Source organism: Alosa alosa, chromosome 8 (assembly GCF_017589495.1).
Source record: "Alosa alosa isolate M-15738 ecotype Scorff River chromosome 8, AALO_Geno_1.1, whole genome shotgun sequence".
Classification (NCBI taxonomy): Eukaryota; Metazoa; Chordata; class Actinopteri; order Clupeiformes; family Clupeidae; genus Alosa; species Alosa alosa.
The window spans coordinates 4,649,632-4,671,168 of NC_063196.1; the positions used below are offsets into that span (position 1 = coordinate 4,649,632).

The 21,537-nt window shown below is 48.1% G+C and overlaps 1 protein-coding gene across 1 annotated transcript in view; it reads right to left on the reverse strand.

The window, feature by feature from the left end:
- Nucleotides 1-3,606: 3,606 nt before the first annotated feature.
- The window catches only part of btbd7 (BTB (POZ) domain containing 7), a 62,306-nt gene continuing 44,375 nt past the window's right edge, over nucleotides 3,607-21,537 (reverse strand). Inside the window, 9 exon segments of the mRNA XM_048250521.1 lie at nucleotides 3,607-4,296; nucleotides 4,906-5,093; nucleotides 5,096-5,345; nucleotides 6,842-7,020; nucleotides 9,933-10,122; nucleotides 14,258-14,401; nucleotides 15,075-15,235; nucleotides 15,656-15,731; nucleotides 17,757-17,965. Of these exon segments, the coding sequence (XP_048106478.1) occupies nucleotides 3,607-4,296; nucleotides 4,906-5,093; nucleotides 5,096-5,345; nucleotides 6,842-7,020; nucleotides 9,933-10,122; nucleotides 14,258-14,401; nucleotides 15,075-15,235; nucleotides 15,656-15,731; nucleotides 17,757-17,965 (2,087 nt within the window).

The following is a 21,537-nucleotide window of genomic DNA, read 5'->3' on the forward strand; positions in this document are numbered from 1 at the left end:
ACCGATACGATCTGGTCCAAAGAATGGAAAGTGGGCTGGGGGTTGGTGAACTTGTGAGAATGGGTCCAACTTGTGAGAATGGGTCCATATTGCCAGTGCTGTTGAGGAAGAACAACAGCTAAAGCCGGCAGATCGTGCATTTCCTTTATGCGCATACTGTTGTGAGACTAACATCTGTACAGCTTAAGAGGGCGACAGCAAACATCCTGCTGCCGCCACCGCCACCTCCAGCAATCTCTCAGGTTCCCTTTTCTGGAGCCACTCAGGACCCCATGCTGTTTAACACTGAAGAGTCAGCAAGGGCAGCCGAAATGCTCACTTACCCACCCACACAAACATCACTACCTGATTCCCCTGCCTGTTCATGACTGACACCACCCACTTTAAGCATGAGGAGTCAGCATCAGTTTAATGCACACACTCCCAAGTTCAGGTGAGTCTCTGCTGTGCACGGGATACACAAAAATTCACACTCAACTTCTGTGACCTGATTTACTAAGGGGCATGGATCCTTTTCAGAGCGAATGGACAGCTTGAGTGCACACACACACACACCCTTCCAGCCTCGCCACATAACATGGGGAAGTCATCCATGAGAACCTGATAATTGGCACGGAAACAGTGTTGTGTTCTTGTGTGCGTTTCCATGGATAATCTGATTAGTGCTGCAGATAGCAGGGAGCAAACAACTGTGGAGAAATCGCTTCCGAGCAGGTACTTGAACGAGAAAGCGAGAGAGAGAGAGAGAGAGAGAGAGAGAGAGAGAGAGAGAGAGAGAGAGAGAGAGAGAGAGAGAGAGAGAGAGAGAGAGAGAGAGATTGCATACAGACATCCCTTCTGCTCTAAGGGTGTGTGGTAAGGGGAGCTGGGTAGGGCAGGAGAAGCGTGTGGGTCTGAGCCACTCTGCTCTGCCACAGGAGACGGAGCTGGAGCTACGGAGGGATGACTGCTCAGAGGTCAGAGGTGAAAGGTCGGAGGTAGTGGCAGCATGGCGCGGCCCAGAGGGCACCGTTCAGCAGCAGTGAAGTGACTCCTGACCAGAGCAGCCTTTTCAATTTTAGGCGACAAGGGGTTTGTGTGTGTGTGTGTGTGTGTGTGTGTGTATGTATATGCCTACGGCCTACATTTTTCATCAGGGGTCTGAAGCTTGAGGCCAATGTGTACAAAAAAGGTGTAACCACATTTGAGGAGGCCTAAGGCTAATGAGAAATGAATGAAAATGCTGTAATGGGACTTAAAAACAAACAAACACAGCATTGGTTCTGAGGCGAACTTGAGATAATGACATTTGTTTACTTAAATAAAAAAAGTTTATGGTATGACAATACTTTAGCCATCATCCCACATCACACCCTTCAGACTTCCTCCAGCCCTTCCCATCCCGCGCCTCTCTCTCCCCGAATCTGTGTCAGGCTCTACGGGCCCGGAGAGACCAGCCCCGTCCCAGCTCCCATTCCCATGCCAACCCGCCCGCAGCCTCCTCACCACTCTCCTGCCTTCACACACACACACACACACACACACACACACACACACACACTTGAAATGCAAGTCATTTACGAGGAACCGAAAACATCAAGAACACTGACCCAGCACTCTATTTCTCCTTAGCACAACACACAAACACACACGCACACTACAACACACAAACGCACAAAAAACAAGTCATTACAAACATTTAAAAAACAAAAAACAAAAACAAAAGAGGACTTAAGGAGGCAATCATTTAGCTTGAAATTCATGAGTCCCACTGGATCCTTGGAGGGCTCCTTGACTGATGGGGTAGACTTGAATAAAACTGAGCTACGGTCATTTGCTGGAACGTCGTTAAGCAACAGCATGGCAAAGAGCGCAGTACTGCAGCCCTTTTTTCCAAAGAGAGGAACAAACAACAAATAAGCACCACTATGCGCAAGAAAAGTCTTTAAAAATAACAGAGCAGAGACGAAAAAAAGTTCATTTCTGTTTGCTTCGCATCTACTCTTCTTGAACGGCAAAAAGAAGGGCATAAAGCATGGTTTATGCTGGCTTCGAAAAGTCTCTTCCTCCCTCAAAAGGCAAAAGGATTTTTTTTTGTTTTAAACTCGCGTCACAACGTCCTTAAATGACCTGCTTTCTTTTTCCCCCTGTGGTGCACTGCAGTGTTGTAAATTCATGATGTCCGTCAGTGTCGTCTTTGGGAGATGGCAAGGCGACGCCCCATGACTCACAGCCAGAGGGAGGCCGTCAGGTTTTAGGGACCAGAGCAAATCCTGCTACCAAAGGCTGCTGATGGACAGGACAGGGTGTCATTTAAATGGGGTGAGAGTCATGTGAAACACAATGGTTTGGCTGAGATCCATAACAACACGTTGAACTATAAAATAATAATAAACAAAACTCAATATGCTGTCCACACACTGCTTTTAGAGAGGATGTTAACAGCATCTCATTGTCACCATCATCATCATCATCATCACCACCACTCTGATGCTTGACAGCTGGCCTGGGCTGTATGAAACATCACTCTGCTGAGCCAGTCTACAATTCTTAAGAGGCTAAAGGGCATCTCCTAGCCACTGAATGGCCTTGGCTTCTGGACACCAACAGACCATGTGCAATGTGTTGTAATGGGACTGAGTGGGTAAGACGTGCCCTGAGAGCAGCTCCCCTCGGGGAGGTGGGGGAGGTGGGGAGGAGCCATTTCATTCGCTCGTCTCCTTTGTGCTCTTCCCCAAATCTCAAATTGCCCGTGCTAATAGCTAATACGCACAGCAGCTTGCTCGCAGAGGATTACAAGAGCCATTACTGCCGGCCCAGCTTCTGAGAGTGGAGAGAACAGGGGGGAGAAGGAGGAGGGGGGAAGGGGACTCAGGAACGACTATTTGTCATGGACAGCAGTGCAGGAGAGAGTGAGTTTGCAACTCATTGCCTGGGCATTTTTCAATTTATTTCTAAAGGAGGCAAGTGCGGCACACACATAAAATATATAACTCTGCAATCATCCTAGATGGACAAGCTTGTTGGGCAGACAGGAAATGAGAATGCAAAAATCGGGGAGGAGGGATGGCGGCCCATCATTATAAACCTTGGGCATTCACTGAAGCTGCTGATTGTCAGCTGGCAGTCTACTCTGGCAGAGTGGGACAATGAGATGGACAAGACAAGGATGAGGCAGAGAGGATTATGGGTAGAGGTGGCGGTGGACGACTGGGTGGAGGGGAGTTGGAGTGGACACAGGTGGTTAAAACTGGAAAAAAAAAACTGAACTATGGGAAAGTGGATCTTTGTGTGTGGGATCCAACCAAAACCAAAGTGCTCCTTTACACGTCACCCAAGCATGTCACCTGGAGTGCACTTCACTGGTGGACATTTGTGCCTTGGAACATGAAGACGATACTCTGCTCTAGTTAGCAGTTACAATCCTTCCACCAAAGCACCCGTTAACACTCATACATCCAACCCCAGCAACTCATTCTCTCAGCAACTTCACACCCCACCAGCATGCATCATTTCTCATTGGGTGGGCGTGAGGTGGGGGGTGGGGCGTCAGAGCGCTGACTTCCTGTAAGGGTATTCTGGTTTACTGGGGACTCATGCCCCTGGCCCGCCGGGACGCCTCGCCCCTCAGCCCCGCCGGCCAGCCCCCTCGGTGACCGGCCTGCGCACCGATGCCCACTCCTCATAGGGCTCCGGTGGGCACGGGGGCTGGGGGGGCAGGGGGGGCGGAGGGGGGCTGCCCAGGCCACACGTGAGGTCCGTCTCGTTTTTGGGTCGCCCGGCCCTGTGGGCGGCTACCTGCCCCGTCGCCGTTGCTGCTGTGGTGACGTGGGCGGCGGCCGCGTGGGTGGCCAGAGCAAGGTCCAGCCTCTGGGGCGGCTGCTCCAGCATGTCCAGGCGCAGGCCCGAGTCCGATCCCCAGCACGTGGCCTGCTGGTCGGGCGGGTAGCCGGGCGAGAGGGGACCCCCCGCCGGAGCTCCGGGGACTGGCGGCCGGCCGTGGCTGTAGAGGTCGGGCGGCCCGGCGTACGGGGCTGCAGCCAGGCGCCCCGAGAGCTCGTACAGGTCAGGGAAGTCGGGCGGCGCCTCAGGCTTGGGCTCGGCTGCGTGACGCTTGCGGGAGGAAGAGCAAGAGGAGGAGGAAGAGTGCGGGTGCCGCCCCACGTAACCATGGGGGATGGAGGCGGGGGTCAAAGGGTGGAGGTCGTGACCCTCCACCTCCATGTTGACCTCCGACATGCGGCATTCCTTCAGCGTCATAGCAGACACACCCATGGCGATGTCTGGCATGAACTCGTTCATCACAGGCTCCATGTTCTAGGAGAGAGACGGGAAACAAATAAATATGTAAACATCGATATCAAAGCTCATGCATGCATCTGAAAAGACTTCCAAAATCCTGATACACACTCTTTACTCTAGAGACATGCAGTCTGTCTCTCGACTGCCTTGAAGGACTGATCTTTTTAGAACACTGGACAGGTCAAGACATGTGGCTGTCAGCTGCTTTTAAAGGAACACACAAAAGGAGGAGGCTTATGATAAAAACCACATAGATATGCTGCAACCTCTCTGCAACACCAACCAATGCTCATTCACACTACATCATATAAATTTAGCTTAAAGCCAAACACAAAAATACAGTCTCCTCTTTCATACGCAAATCAGCCTCCACACTTCAACAGAACCTGCTTAGGGTAGACCATATCTTTCCACATCCATTCATCTGTAGGATTCTCTGGTTGTTGCGTTGTGTTTTAGTTCTAATGCATCCATCCATCCATCCATCCATCCATCCATATGTACGCAGAGACAAACACATGTACATACGTACAAAATACAAACATGCATCAACACAGAGAGACATATGGCACCTTCCCTCTCAAACTAAACTCTCCCAATTGACTTTCCTTCCCTCTCACTCACCCCCTGCTTGTCAGGATGGATGCTCCGGCCGGGCACCCCAAAGTTGGTGCAGTCGGGCGGCATGAGGGCCTTGCCGCGGGCCGGAGGGAGTGGTCTGGGCGGGTCGGCAGCTGCCTCAGCCGGCTGGCGCTGGAGCAGCTGCCGGGTTGCAGGGGAAGGAGAAGGCCTTGAGGGCTGAGGTGGAGGGTGGGCCTCCAGCCTCCTCCTCCCTTCCCCTGGCCGTGGGCGGGCGTGGCGGAGGAGGAGGGGTGGGGGTGGTGGTAGGGCGGAGGCGGCGGCGGCAGCGGCGGGTGGTGGAAGCCCACCAGCGTCTCCAGCTCGGGGTAGAGCGCCTCGGCCGCCGCCGGCGTGCTGTTGACACGGCAACGGCCCACCTGCCGCAGCGCCAGGATGGGGCTCTCGTCGCCGAAGCGCTCCTCCGGGAAGAACTTGTGAGGGTTCTGGGTTGTCAGAGGACGAGAGAGAGAGAGAGAGAGAGAGAGAGAGAGAGAGAGAGAGAGAGAGAGAGAGAGAGAGAGAGAGAGAGAGAGAGAGAGAGAGAGAGAGAGAGAGAGAGAGAGAGAGAGAGAGGAGAGAGTGAGAGTAAGAGCAGTGAAATAAATGGGGAAACAGACAGAGAACCAGAAAGAAGCAGATCAGACAAGAAAGATGAGAAGAGAGGAGGAAATGATAGTAGAGGAGAGAAAAAAGAGCAAGATCATACATATGCATTAAGAAGAATGACCCTGACATCCATGGGCTGCACCGTTACATAGCAGGTCAGACACGGTCACTGTAGAGGTAGTACAAAATCTGCTCTTCCACCGAAAACAGCAGTCGTCTGACAGGTGAAACTGTCAGGAAAACCCGAGCAGGTTGGTGCAGCAGCAGGCACACAGGAGAGCGAGGAATTCTAAAGAGGCACTTGGGTCTGAAGGGTGGCAGCGTTTAACTACCTCCAACTGGAAGCCCTCCACTGCTGCAATCTCAGCCAGTGTGATTTATGCGTTGGCTGCACGCATCTTTCCAGAGAGCTGGAAATACAGATCTGCACTGCCACAAGTATTTAACCACGTCAGAAGCACAGATAGGGCTGAAATACGCCTCGTAGCTGAGCAGGGAAGAAAAACAAGGTGTGGAACAGATAACCAGCAAAGTTGACTGCTCTAAGATGCCAAATCAGTGTAAACGAATGTTAGAGTTAGAGAAATGAGAACAATCTGATTATTTCAAGGGACTTCCTTCAAGACTAAGATGCGCACAGCAGCTAAAAACGGAATTCAGGAGGTGTAGGAGTGAGAGTGAGCGCGAGTGTGTGGTGTCAGTGAGTTCATTTTCTCTGGTATCATTTCCTTTTAATCAGCTTCATGGCACAGTTCCCTGCAGATTCATTATTCATCTGCGAGTGTCGTCAGATGGCTGTGCGAACGCGGGCGCTGCTCGAAGGAAGCCCTTTCCCACCAATAGGGCAGGGAAAAGGAACAAAGGAGAGAGGCCCTGGAGGACGGGAGTTAGCAGAGCTGCTCCCTTGGTGTCCTCCTCCGAGTGTTTGGCTACAGGAATTGGCAGGTGATGCTGAGAGTGTTGGAGAGGGTGATTAACTCCGGGGTGTTTTGAGAGTGTGAGTGTGTGTGTATGTAGAAGTGTGTCTGAAAGTTTCCCAGTTGTGTTCATGAAAACTGAACTCTCTGACTAAGCATGTTTCACTGCATCACATGTCTACAGCTGGGTTCCTCACCACACCAGTAGTGTGACAACCAGTGTTCTGTGGTGGCCATGCAGATGCAACATGGAGAGCAATAGACCAACCCTGACAGTCATGTACATGGAGCCTCAAAAGTTCAGTCAGGTAATCTAAATGTACTGAGCATAAGTGTGTGTGTATATGTGTGTGTGTATATATATATATATATGTATGTGTGTATATGTGTGTATGTGTGTGTGTGTGTGTGTGTACCTGTAGGAGCTCGGCAGCGCCATCGGGGAGGCCGAACTCTCGGAGGACGCGGAGCTGCAGCTCGTAGCTGACGGTGGCGCCCTCGCCGCAGTTCAGGGCGTACGCCCGCTGCACCTGCTCCATGTGCCGCAGCTCCTGCAGCCGCCGGATCATCTCCCGCACCACACACAGAGGAGGCACTGGGACAGAGAGAGAGAGAGATTAAATACACGTCTCTCATCTTTACAATTCACAACAACTTTAAATTCACTTCGCTAGTTTCTACTTTTAATAAGAAAAAAAAAAATCTGTCTTTTTCTGGCATCGATGACCACTGCAATCAAGATTTGAAGTGACAACTAAAACCCCAATTTAGAGCACGCTCTAGTTTCTCAGGGTTTGCCTCAAATATACAAATCACACGTTTCAATTTACAAGGTGGAGAGAATTAAAGAAGTGGATTGACTTGGTGTTCACACTGCAGGCCTGCCATTCATCCAGGTCCTCAGTAAATGAGGAGCGGAAACTCTGAGCAGGTGGAGCACAAGAGGACGCAGTGGGGACGCTGGGAACACTGGAGTGGCATGGCTGACAGCCAGCACGGAGATGAAAGGTGGAGGTTGTTGTGGTAGCAGGATTAAATAGTAAGGAAGGTATGAATGTAATGAGGGCATGAGAGAGAGAGAGAGAGAGAGAGAGAGAGAGAGAGAGAGAGAGAGAGAGAGAGAGAGAGAGGCGGAGGAAGAGAGAGAGAGGCGGAGGAAGAGAGGAAGGAGAGACAAAACTGGTTTGAGACACATTTAGGTAGGAACTTTATTCTTCTGGGTCATCATGGACAAAACAGTATCTTATTTTGAAGCTGGCCTAGTTTCATAAAAGGTTGAACAAAAACAAATGAACAAGAGAAGGAGGAGACCATGAGGATTGAGGGAAGCAGCAGACAGCATAATAAGAACAGATGAGGAGAGAGGGACACAAATCATAAAAAGGAGAGAGAGAGAGAGAGAGAGAGAGAGAGAGAGAGAGAGAGAGAGAGAGAGGAAGAGAGGGGGGAAGAAAGTGGGAATACAGGGTGGTCATGACTGAAAGCAGATGCACACAACGTGAGGAGGACTAGAGCCATCACGGCTGGGAGAGAAAGAGTGTGCGGGGGTTATGCGGAGGACAGGCGCAAAGCCAAGGGGTGAGGGTCAAAGTTCAACCTCTGGGCCCTGCGCGCTTCCAGTCGATAATGCTAATTTGGAAACACACACACACACACAAAACAGCCGTGGCAGCTTCAACAAATTCCATTTTGCTAAGAGAGAGGTATCTGGCAAACACATTGGGCAGCCCTAAATAGAACGGCGAGCTTCGCAGCCAGACCCAAGTCATTTAAAAAAAAAAAAAAAAAAAAACAGAGACAGAGCACTTCTGGAGCCCCCATCTCCAGCCAAACTTCCTAAGTTCCAGGGCCTAAATAGCATTAATTTTTGAAAATAGGTAATGCATGTAGCTGCTGCCCACATGCGAGACTTTACTGTGCAAACACAGCAGCCTACACACTGACCTGACCTCACTCATCTACCCAAAAACATACTCCTACAACGGCGTGTTTAAAAAGCTCATAACTTTAATGGGCGTGTGTGTTTGTGGGGGGGCCTTAGTTGGTGTGATGATCTGACAGGTGTTTGGGGGGTGGGGGTGAGTGAGGCATTACTGAGGTGATGGGGCCATGGAGGTATTATATATAACTGGAGAGAGTGATTAAGTCCCGCCCTCCATACAAATGAATGGTGGAGGCTAGGCTAGTAAATCCAGCCAATTCATAGTCAACGCCATCTTGAACACTGGGGTTGGATCAAGCGCCAGTCGGCTCTGACCATCGCCAAAGTTACAAAGCTGGAAATGGCGCATGGACCAAGCGTCGATTTTATTGGATATTCTGTAAAGAGAGTCGTCCTCCAGTAAGAGGGTGGCGATAATGCACATACAATTCTTGCCTCATAACAAGAAGAAAAGTGAAACCGAGGGCAGCATGGAGTCCGGTGGAGTGCAGCCTGAAGCGCAACAATTTCATTGGATAACACAGCGGTCTGCCTGCTGCAAATATGCATTCGAACATGACGTGAAATATCCGTGAGTGAACTATAAATAAACTATTCCGGTTTTGAAAATAATGTGAAGATATTCAATATTATTGAAGATAGTATTGAAGATAACGCACAGAGCGGTCAGCCTGAAGCGGACAATTCGATCCCCAACTCATCTAAAATGTGGTGTCTTTAGGAGTTGTACACCGCAGATGTTTTGTTTGGAGCGGCATACCAGGCTATCAAGCGCCCAGGCGATTTTCCGGTTTGTTATGGGATTTAATTTACTTTTATTATATAGTTAAATGTTGAGACTGATGGGCATTTAAATCTAGAGGGTATTTGATGATCACTGTAAAGTTTCGTGTAGTTGAAAAAGTGTTGGAATTTCCAGCTGTTTATTCGCGAGACAAGGCCTTTCCTTCATTCATTGAGCGTCGCGCTGTGCTCTAATGGAAACCTTTTGCATAGCGAAGTAGCCTAAATTGATTTTTTTTTTTTTTTTTAATTATGCATGGTTTACTTTTATTAAATTAAGAGGGCTGAAATGCCTCGGTTATAATTGTGTTTAAATGTAGTAGCCTAGTGCTTCAGCCTCTGGCAAGCTCAAAGGGGCTGGCTATAGGTTGAGAGCTGTTGGGAGACCCATGGTGCAACGAGACAAAGTCTTTATGCCGCTGTTGTGTAATTTATTGTCTTTAATCATGTTTAGGCTATGTTTGTTCGGGACAAACAACAACGAAAGAAGATCAATAGAATTTTCTATATTTGTCATATGATGGATAAACAACCATAATATGCACGTTTTCTTATAGGCTCCTCAAGAAATACGCACTGAGTAGCCGCCGGATAGGTACCGCCCCAACAACATGCGGCGATGAGGCTCGTTGCCCAACACGGATTTTCGTGCATGGAGCTGGTTCCAAATGCTCCATGTAGCGCCATTTTTGAAAATGGCGTATGCTAACATGCCGAAGCTAATCTGCACGCTCTTGACCCCCTGGATGGGGCGAATTAGGGGCAAATAAAGCTCCACTCACCTGGTATCTCATTGGCCACCACGGAGGGCGGGGCCGTCTGGCCGGCTGCCATTTGCTGGTGATTGATCATGTGACAGCACTGGGGGACGGCGTTGGTGACCATGTAGAGCGTGTCGGGCACGTTGGACATGCGCACCATGCGCAGGCGCACCAAGTCCGTCTGCTCCACCATCATCTCATCCAGGATGGCCTGAGACACACACACTATAATTGTGAACATGCAGACACACCAAAAAAAAAAAAAAAAAAAAAAACACACACACAGAGACCAGGGTTTCCGTCGTCCGGTAATTACCGGACATTGGCCGAAAAAAAAAGAAATCTCTCCGGTCAAATTGTCCGATTGAAATTGGCTAATAATCCCGTCCCCTGACGCAATCTGAATTTGAGAATAAGGCTAAAGGCCTAATATGTAAGCCTATATTATGTCATCTGGCTATGTTTTTAAATGAACAGGCTCTACCGTTTGAAAAGTAAGCTATTAAACAACACGCATAGCCTATGCTGCATTTGAAATAGGAAGCGCACGCTTAAAACGTCCATGTTAAACAACAAACAAATGAGTGAGGCGGTTCAAACATGGCCAGGCCCAGGCAGACTAGCCTTAAAAGTTTTTTCAAAGGCCAGACGCGATGGATGATGATAAATCGGTAACGTCTGAAGCCTCAGATGTCAGGTCAACTCCACCACCACCAGATAAAAAGCATAAGTGTCGGCGTATCTGTCGGAATCAGTGACATTAGGAGTTGCGGGGGTAAAGCGGCCGCTCAAGACACTGTCATTCTCCTCGCGGTACACTGGACACGCGAAAAGTGTTCTTTACCCAAAGCATACAGTAGGCCTATGCGTTCTCTGTCTATGATCTGCAGGGTTAGGGCCTCCTCGACAAGGAGATTGCTGGTCCGCGGATAATTTCTGGCACAATTAAACGGTATCATTTAACCGCGGCCGAAAGAAAAATAAACTAAACATTTCCTAGAATAGGAAACATTTCTTAATTTATTGTTATCAAATAAAGAGGCATAGCATTAGGGGGTAGTGGTGTGAGCGCTCATTCTTGTGTGTGCACATCTGTGTAAGTTAAACAGTCACCAATGGAGATAACATGGGTAGCAGCAACAAACAACGTAGCCTTTTTAAAACAACGAACGAAGCGGACTCTTGCTGTCCATGAAAAGATACTGGCTAAATCTTGATAGGCATGTTTAAGTTAGGCTAATGAACATGTTGCATTCCATACAACATGATTGTCATTCTTTAAGCTACATAGCCTATCTCCAGTTTTCCTCAATTTGACTATCTAACTATTTGACTAGCGATAATAGGATATTTGACTGGCATATCAAAATGTCCGGAAAACGAAACCTCTGCACCATTTTTGTCTAGCAGAAACTCTGACAGAGACACACACATGCATATGGATACACATTCACAAAGGCTACAAATGCATATATACAGCGGGGAAAATAAGTATTGAACACGTCAACATTTTTTTCAGTAAGTATACTTCCAGTGGGGCTATTCGCATGAAATTTTAACCGGACATTAGTATTAACTTAGGTAATACACACATATATAAAAATCCAAACATTAATGTCTAAAAGTAGTGTTATGAGTAAAAAAGTGGAATGGCACAGGGAAAAAGTATTGAACACGCTAAGAAAAAGCAGTACACAAAGGCGTGGAACCACTCACAGCTCCAACCATCTGGTGAAGTTTGCAGACGACACAACACTGGTGGGCCTCATCACTAAGGGCGATGAGGCTCACTACAGAGAAGAAGTAGACCCTGGCTAAATGGGTAAAGACAACAACCTCCTGCTAAATGTCAGCAAGACCAAGGAGATTGTTGTCAACTTTCAGAGAGGCCACAAACAACTGCCACCACTGTCCATCGACGGAGATGCTGTGGAGAGAGTGAGCAGCACAAAAATTTCTGGGGGTGCACATCAGCTTAATGACCTCTCCTAGACCACCAACACAGCATCACTGGCTTAAGAAAGCCCAGCAGCCTCTACTTCTTTGGCAAAATTGAAGAAGGCAAGTGCCACGCCTCCTGTCATGACTACATTCTACAGAGGGACCATCGAGAGCATCGCCTCCAGCAGCATCACAGTGTGGGGCGAAGCTGCACAGATCAGAACAGGAAGACCCTCCAGCACTGTTAACACAGCTAAGAGGATCATTGAGCACCACCCCCTCCCTGCAGGACATTTACACCACCCGCCTCACCAGCAAAGCACTAAGGATTGTCAAGGATACAACCCACCCTGCACACTAACTGTTCAGCCTCCTGCCCTCTGGAAAGCGGTACAGGAGCCCTCGGCCTCCCGCACCACCAGACTGGCAAGTAGCTTCATCCACCAAGCAATCAGGATGCTGAACACTCTACCCACTCTCCCATCACTGACAGCCCCCACCCACCAGCCAGCCAGGAACCCAGGGAAACTAGGATCCTGTCTACCCTAACCCCCCAACACCGCCTGTGGAACTGCACTGTGACTGCACAGCCTAACGCGGTTGCTGCTTCACATCAAGCCTGATATACTTGAAATTACTGCATACCGCATATCAATGTAAATATACAGGTCACACAAGCACAAGTTTAAACTTCATGTAACTGTTAAGACTATATAAATATACAACACAACTACCTCTATTTGTTTTATATATATGTCCTATATTTCTATTTTGATACATACATGTTCTATATTTCAGTCTTGCACTTTAATTTAATGTTTATTGTCTATGGCTATGTCTATAGTATGTCTATGTCTGTATTTAAAGCATGTCTATGTCTGCATGGGAAAGTAAGAAATTCTAAATTTCAATTCTTTGTATGACCAGTGCATGTAAAGAAATTGACAATAAAAGCCGACTTGACTTGAATGACGAGGAACAAACTGGAATCTATAAGTACTTAGAGAAATTGTCCCTCCTGTGCAAATTGATATAAGATAGGTTAGTACATACTGGTGGGCTATAAAAAGGTTTTTTATTACCAAGGTGTCACACAAGAAACATTTCATGATGGGTAAAGGCAAAGAGCTCTCCCAAGACCGTTGCAACCTTATTGTTGCAAAACATATCAATGGAACTGGTTAAAGAAGCACTTCAAAACTTCAGAATCATCCAGCAAGCAGTATTGGAGCCATTATCTGCAAGTGGAAGAAACATCACTGCATCATCAATTGGCCATGGACAGGATCTCCTTGCAAGATTTCTGACCAGGAAGTCAGAAGGATAGTCAGAAGAGCCAAGGACCACTCTGAGAAAGCTCCAGAAAGATTTGAAGGCAGCAGGTACAATTGTTACAGAGAAAATCATAGGTAATGCACTCCACCACCATGGCCTCTATGCACGCCATCCCAAGATGACTATTGCTGAAGAAAACATGTCAAAGCTTGTTGAAAGTTTGCTACACAACATTTGAACAATCCTATGAAATACTGAGAGAATGTATTCTGGTCAGGCAAGAGCAAAATTGAACTTTTCAGATGTCATACTACACACCATATTTGGAGGAGAAATGGCACTGTGCATCACCCTAAAAATACCATACCAACAGTGAGGTTTGGAGGTGGTGGAATCATGGTGTGGGCCGTTTTGCATCTCATGGCACTAGCAGACTTCATACAATTGAAGGAATGATGAATGGAGTCATTTTGTTCTGGGAGAATCTTTACTTCCACCAGGATGATGAGGATGAGACATGGCTAGACCTTCCAGCAGGACAACGATCCAAACCATTCAGCAAAGGAAGCTCTCAATTGGTTTCAGAGAAAGGAAATCAAGGCCCTGACTTCAATTCAATTGAACAGTTTTGGAAGTTAACTAAAGATCAGGATTCACAAGAGGGACCCCTAAAATTTCAATATTAAAGGACTATCTGTTTAAAAGAATGGGCCAAACTCACACCAGAATACTGTGACTGATTAGTTTCGTCATACAGAAAATGGCCTGAAGCTGTCATCACGAATAAAGGCTTTTCCACAAAGTATTTAAGAGATTTCAGCAGGCGTGTTCAATACTTTTTTCCTGTGTCATTCCATTTTATTACACATAACTCTACCTATGGACATTAATGTTTGGATTTTTTTATGAGTGGATTATCTGAGTTAATTCTAATGTCTGGTGAAAATTTCATGCAAATAGCCTCATTGGAAGTATACTTACTGAAAAAAATGTTGATGTGTCCAATACTTATTTTCCCCGCTGTATGTGTATTTCTGTGTGTGTGTGTGTGTGTGTGTGTGTGTGTGTGTGTGTGTGTGTGTGTGTGTGTGGCATGAGGTCTCTCATGGGTGTCTGAGTGGTGGTCTGACCTTGGCCTCCTCCACGTAGGGAGAGAAGAGGCGGGGGCGCACGTAGATGCCGGCGCTCTTCTGCCGGAGCCAGGCGTTGGCCTTCCCCCCTTCAGCGGTGGGGAGCATGTCTGAGGGAGGAGTGCTGATCAGGCCACGCTTCATCTGCAGCCCAGAGAGGAACACACACGGGAGGAGGAGAGGAGGAGAGGAACACACACGGGAGGAGGAGGAGAGAGAGACACCAGGGGGATGGGAGGAGGGATGAAAGATGAAAGAGGAGGAGAGAAAAAGGAAGGGTAGCATATAGTGTACATATGTAGAGAGAGGGGGGCGGGGGGGAGAGAGAGAGAGAGAGAGGGCACAAGAGAGGGTTAGCACACACTCTAAGGACACTATGAATAATTGAAGGCAGAAAGAATAATCTCACAGCAATTAACACCCGGGATTAGAGACAATCAAGGCCACACACACACACACACACACACACAGGGATTCAGCTGCCCTAGCGCAGCACTGCTCCGCATGGGGACAACAGACAGACAGTGTGGGACACTGACAGATTCTCGGACACACAGACACTTCCTAGAACTATTCATCTTCCTAAAGCACAAACCTAGCTCACTTACAGATAGACAGACACACACACACAGATGTAGTGGTGGCTTACGCCACACACACACACACACAAAAACACAGCAACAGATCTTTCATAAACAGACACAGAGATCCACATCTTTAGATTATTCATCGTTCTCCACAAGACATCTGCAGCTAAAGATTCCAGTCTTCTGTAAAGCATGCGAGCGCACACGCACGCACGCACGCACACACACACCGTGTCGGAGAAAACCTCGCTGTTCGGGGGCAGGATGTGCTCGGTGCGGACGTAGGGCAGCAGAGGGGACAGGATCTCCTTCAGTTCCTCCACGTCCAGATCACGTCGCTTCACCCCGCGCTTGTTCACACTGTGCGCCGTGCCACTCAGCAGATTGGGCTCTGGAATCACACACACACAGATATACTTACCACTTACTCACACAATCATGCATGCACAGGTCAGCATACCAGCATGCCATATGTACAAAGACACACTGGAAAGGAACATGTACTACTTTAGTCTTGATAAGTGGTGAAGACAAATCTCCAGAGTTTAATCTTATTATCTTATGTGTGGGTTTATAGTTTTGAGTGAGACTCAGACACACTCTACGTGTTTCTGTATGTTTGTGCCTACCTTGCATTCATTTAACCAATATAACTAAGCAGGAGCATGTAATGTTCTGGTGTCTTATCAGTGTGTGTGGTGGTGGTGGGGCGGGGTGGAATGGGGGTGGGTTATGTGCATTGCGCAAAGGTAGAGTGTTAAACTCTGTGTGCATATGCATGTGTCTTACATAAGTGTGGTCAGGTGCTTACCTCGGTCAGCCATTCTCTTAATGAGCTGCTGTTCGCCCCACTTCACCACGTACTTGAGGATGTCATGCTCACTGGCCTGGGGATGACACGCACACACACACAGAGACAAACACACACACACAGAAATTAGAAGAAGAAGAAGAATAAGAAGAATAAGAAGAAGAAGAAGAAGAAGAAGAAGAAGAAGAAGAAGAAGATTAGTGTATGTTTTCCCTAAACACACACACACAAACAAAATGCACTTGTACACAACAAGTTCTCCAACAAAGTGCCTGATCATCAAAATTGAAACATCAGATAAATTTCAGATTCCTACACACATGCATGCGGGGACCCATCTGTGTGTGTGTGTGTGTATGTGTGTGTGGGAACAGAAACCTTCAAAGTGTGAGTGTGTCAGAGTATGAGGGTGTGTGTGTGTGTGTGTGTGTGTGTGTGTGTGTGACACCATGCTGAGCTCATCTACCAGTTATAGTAGCGGTGTGTGTTCCTATGTGTGTGTGTGCGCTCCAAATCAGGATTGTGTTTCTGTGTGTGTGTGTGTGTGTGTGTGTGTGCGCTCCAAATCAGGATTGTGTTTCTGTGTGTGTGTGTGTGTGTGTGTGTGTGTGTGTGTGTGTGTGTGTGTGTGTGTGTGTGTGTGTGTGTGTGTGTGTGTGTGTGTGTGTGTGTGTGTGTGTGTGTGAGAGGTCAGTCCACACCAACCTGATCTCTCCCCAAATCAGGAGGAGGGAGTGAGAGGAGTAAAGGATGAGAGTATTACAGGAGAGAAGGGAGAGAAAGGATCACTATCCTTCATACATAAGGGATTACAGGAGACACGAGAGAGAGGGAGAGAGTGAGAGAGAGAGACAGTGAGTGAGTGAGTGAGTGAGAGTGAGAGAGAGAGTGAGAGTGAGTGAGTGAGAGAGAGAGAGACAGTGAGTGAGTGAGAGAGAGAGAGTGAGTGAGTGAGTGAGAGAGAGAGAGAGACAGTGAGTGAGTGAGAGAGAGAGAGACAGTGAGTGAGTGAGAGAGTGAGAGACAGTGAGGAGTGAGTGAGTGAGTGAGAGACAGTGAGTGAGTGAGTGAGTGAGTGAGTGAGTGAGTGAGTGAGTGAGTGAGTGAGTGAGTGAGTGAGTGAGTGAGTGAGTGAGTGAGAGTAGGAGAGAGAGAGATCAAGTGTGTGTGTGGGTGTTTGTGTGTCAGGTGGGAGGTGCCACTGTGTCTTAACCATGAGCTCATAGCCCTAAGCTTGGACGAGAGGCCATCTGATAGCACTGAGTCACCCTGCGCACACGCACATGCACGCACACACAGGCACACATAAAAATGTGAGCAGTCCAAGTCACACACACACACAGAGCTCACTGTGACACAGGTGGTGTGTTCAGCTCAGGCAGATAAACAGACAGATTCAGTCACACCAGGAGCCCTTAAAATAGAGACCTCTCGCTCTCCCCTCTCTCCAACATTTTCTTCCTCACCCTCTCTCCCTGTCACTCACTCATTTCTCTCCCTCTCTTCTTAATCCAAGTTCTCCCTCTGCCTTCCACTTTATCCCCCCCTCCTCTTTCCTCCTCTACATTCCATCTCTCTCCCTCTCTCTCTCTCCCTCTCTCTCTCTCTCTCTCTCTAATGGAGTGATGAGGGGTGGGCAGAGGGTCTGGCTCCTTATTCCCAACTCCAGCCAGGTGCTTGCGGTTCTTTCCTGGGACCTTCTTCCCTTTTACAGGCTTTTTTTTTTTTGGCCTTGTTTAAAACCCCTCACAGTTACACCCATAGTTTGCATTTTGCTTAGCCGCTTCTTTCCTCTGCGAGGAATAAATAAGGGCGGCTGGTGACAGTGGATGGGAGGGGTGTTTAGAATACAGATGCGCTCGCATACACAAAGACCACACACACACACCATTTTTCTGTGTGCCGAAAAGGCTCGGACAGGCAAACTGAAGCACAGTGGCATTAAGGCTGAAATCATTATGCATAGGGAAATGGCTGTCATGACTTCATGAGATGAGGATATGGCGAACGTGTGTGTGTGTGTGTGTGTGTGTGTGATGGAGAGAGAGAGAATGTGTGCGTGTGTGTGTGTCTCCAAGTTGTCTCCCTCGCGTCTCCTCACCTGCAGGTAGTCGGACTGAATGGCGGCGAGCAGCTGCTCCTTGCTGAGCTCGTGCAGCACGTCCGACGTCACCACCTGGCTGAAGTCCTCGCACAGGAAGTGCATGGCCTGTCGGTGCACCCACTTGGAGCCGTACGGCTGCGAGCTCCACTTCAGGATGGGCACCAGAGACTCCAGACAGATGCTCTCCGCAATGATGTCCTCGCAGCCTGGGGAAGAGAACAGCAGAAACGGCCGCGGTTAGCGCTCGAGTGCACAGTCTGGACGAGAGTGAGCGCAAGCTAACAAAACCCAACGGGCAACAGCTTAGCCTTGGTGCTCCAGACCTGATCTACCTCCAAAGCCACACTCGGCCCGACGCCGCGTGCACTGTGCAAACGTAAATGACTGACAAGCACACTGATGAATCCGTGTAAATGAATTTGTCTGGCCGTTACAGAGGGAGCAAGGGTGACTCCGTTCAGTTTGAGACGGAGTGAAAAAACGCTGAGGAAAATTGGATTCCTCCCAGAGCACTTAATTGCACCATGCGCTCAAAACGTAAAGGGACATTTGGCAGATATTCTCTCTATAGACTGTCAAAACCACGTCAGGAGGGATGCCAGAGACTCAGCAATTGCTAAGTTAAGAATCTCTCCAAAACACAGCCTTTTGGGAGCAGTTCTATTGTTCAGCAGTGGGCCTGGGGACGGCTGGGGAAAGACAATGGGAAAAGCAGTGAATGAAGAGATGTGACTAGCAACACAAAAAGCCCAACTTAACTGGAGGTGGACGCACAGCACAAATATCTCACGGAGACACATTCTTTTCATGTTACGTGTCTGGGTATGAAAAAACACACACACACACACACAGCTGGGGAATGTGAGATATTAATACATCCCTGCACAAGGGATGTGAGTGGGTCCATAGCAACAGAGCACTGCGGTACTTCCAATACAACGGGGAGAGACTAATTAGGAGGCATGCCTAATTAGGAGGCATGCATCTACAGAGAACCTTGTGTCACCCAAGCTGTCAGAATTATGCATCTCATTAGCCCACGGTGTGCGTGAGTGTGTACACAAAACAACAGCACTGGCCATCAGCTGCCTTCCTTGTCTGTCTTAGGTGATTGGGACTGGGTAAAAATAGGAATTCTCCTACTATCAAAGCAAAGATTCTAGAGCACTCCACTCTAAGATATTTGCTATTGAGTATTTTATATTATATATATATTATATTATATTATATTATATCTCAAACTGGAGTCTTAGATATTCTGGGGTGAGCAGACAAATTCTCTCTTTTTGTTTTCTTCACTTTTGCATTTATGAGAATCTTACAGTTTTGTAACATTATATGGTACATCAAAGTCGGTCCACTACTTTAAAAGCACAATCTGTCCAATCAAATAAAAATCTGCTCAAAGATTGTAGATCAACCTCTTCAGAACCTTTATGAATAAGCCTACCACAAAAACATATTAAGACTGGCTAACAACAACACTGTCTCCATTCCTAGTCATGTTTTAAACAGTGAGGTTGAACTATCAGATTGCTTGCCTTTGTCTCTCTCTCTCTGTGTGTCTCTCTCTCTCTCTCTGTGTCTCTCTCTCTCTCTCTCTCTGTGTCTCTCTCTCTCTCTCTCTCTCTCTGTGTCTCTCTCTCTCTCTCTCTCTCTGTGTCTCTCTCTCTCTCTCTCTCTCTCTCTCTCTCTCGATGAGGACCATGGGGGATTGTACACTAACGAAGTATGAAATGCAACACTTCACTAATGAACGCAAGACACTTTGCTTGCGCCTGTTTAGAGGGAGGTGTAGATGTTAAGGGAGGTGTCCTCCTCCAGCTGAGAGATAAGACGTGTGCGTGCGTGTGTGTGTGCGCACACGCACGTCACAGAGTCACATATCTTTTCTGAAACTAACTTAGAAAAAGCCTTTCATTCCTTTATTAGGCAGATACTCCCAGACCTTTCTGTCTGGTACAAGAGTACAAGACAGTACAAGGTACAAGAGTAGGCCGTCTGAGGACCTTGCTGCCGCCTTCAAGGCCAAACAACAAAGAGTGAACTTAATGATAACTGCAAAACGTGACGGGAGACGCAGGGAGTCAGAGAGAAAGCACAGTAAGGGTTGGGTGCACTGCGTGAGAAAGTCTCGGTTCTTAACACATTTTGTAGGGTTTTGCATATCCGACACAAAGGTTCTAGAACTCTCCATCTTTCCCTTTTTGTGGGAGGGCAATGCTTAGTTGACTATGCAGGTCCTGCTGTCTGACACACAGCGGGGTCGATCCTGCTAATTCCTGAAGTGAAAGAGAAAGTTAGCTAGCTTATCCCTTCCTCTACTGTAAACCAAAAGTCTAAGGGAGAGTGAGTGGAAGAAAAATGTATGTGTGTGTGAGTGTGTGAGAAGAGTTCTAGGAATGAAGGGGAAATGCTCTCAAGATGAACTTCATTAGCACAGAGCAGGGAGGTCGAGATGAGACAACCCAGACACCAAGGAGAGGAAGTCAGTGTGGCTGCAGGAAGTCATTGAAACATCAAAAAAAAACATCAAAGGGCACAGAGAGAGAGAGAGAGAGAGAGAGAGAGAGAGAGTCAGCAGGAGACAGAGCAGAGAGAGAGAGAGAGTGATGCATTGAGGAGAGAGAGCTGGAGAGAGAGTGTGGTGTGGTGTGGTGCGGAGTGGTACTGCGTGGTGCTGCGTGATGTGGTGCTGCGTGGTGTGGTGCGGCGTGAAAAGGTGGCGGCGCGCTGGTGAAGTCATGTGGTGCGGGGTACGTGTAGCTGGCGCTAACGGTGTGGATGGCGTGGCGGGTGGGATGTGATGGTGTGGTGTGGTGCGGTGCGGAGTGGTGTGGTGCGATGCGATGCGGTGTGATGCGGCATGGTGTGATGCGGCGCGGGAGGTGCGCGGGCGTGGTGGCGGTGGTGTGGGTGCGGTGTGGCGCGGCGGGTGTGGGTGTAGCGGGTGTATGGCGTGGTGTGGTGCGGCGTGGAGGTGTGCGGCGTGGTGTGGTGTGCCTGAGCCCTTTCAGAAGAACAGAGACCCCCCTGCTGCTCGGCCTCGTCTCCAGCAGCAGCAGCACAGAAGTGGCTACTGAAACAGACCCCAGGAAAAGTGCCGTGTGCTCATGTGGACTGCTTCCCTCCTACATGTTTCTTGCATAGTTTGGAGCTGTGCTTTGGGTCACTGTCCTCTGTCTGGAAGAAGTGGACTCCAATCAAACCCCATACACAGGGTGTGGCACTACATGTCAAATGACAGTGATGTTCTTCCTTCAAGATCCCTTTTATCCTGTACAATTTCTCCACTTTACCATCACCAGGGCATCCCAAGACCAGCACATTTCCTCCACTATCCTTTTCCTTTGAAAACAAAGAAATAATGACCGCAAACCTTTGGGGTAGTGTGTGTGTGTGTGTGTGTGTATGTATGTATGTATGTATGTGTGTGAGTGAGTGAGAGAGAGAGGGTGAGAGAGTATGCATGTGTGTGAGACAAAGTATTATGCCATCTCTGCCATTATTGGCAGCCGGCACATATGACGGAGACTTTGCTACTTATACCTTTAAGAACTGAGTATACATATTTCTTGAGTGATATAGTGAACACTGGTCTATGAGTTTGCACATGTATTGTACTGCATCCTTAATATTTGTGTCCCTATACCATTTTCTTCGTGTGGACATAAGTAAATGGTTAAAGAGTGTGAGCAGAGCAGAGCAGAGAAGAGCAGAGCAGAGCAGAGCAGAGAAGAGAGAGAGAGAGAGAGAGAGAGAGAGAGAGAGAGAGAGA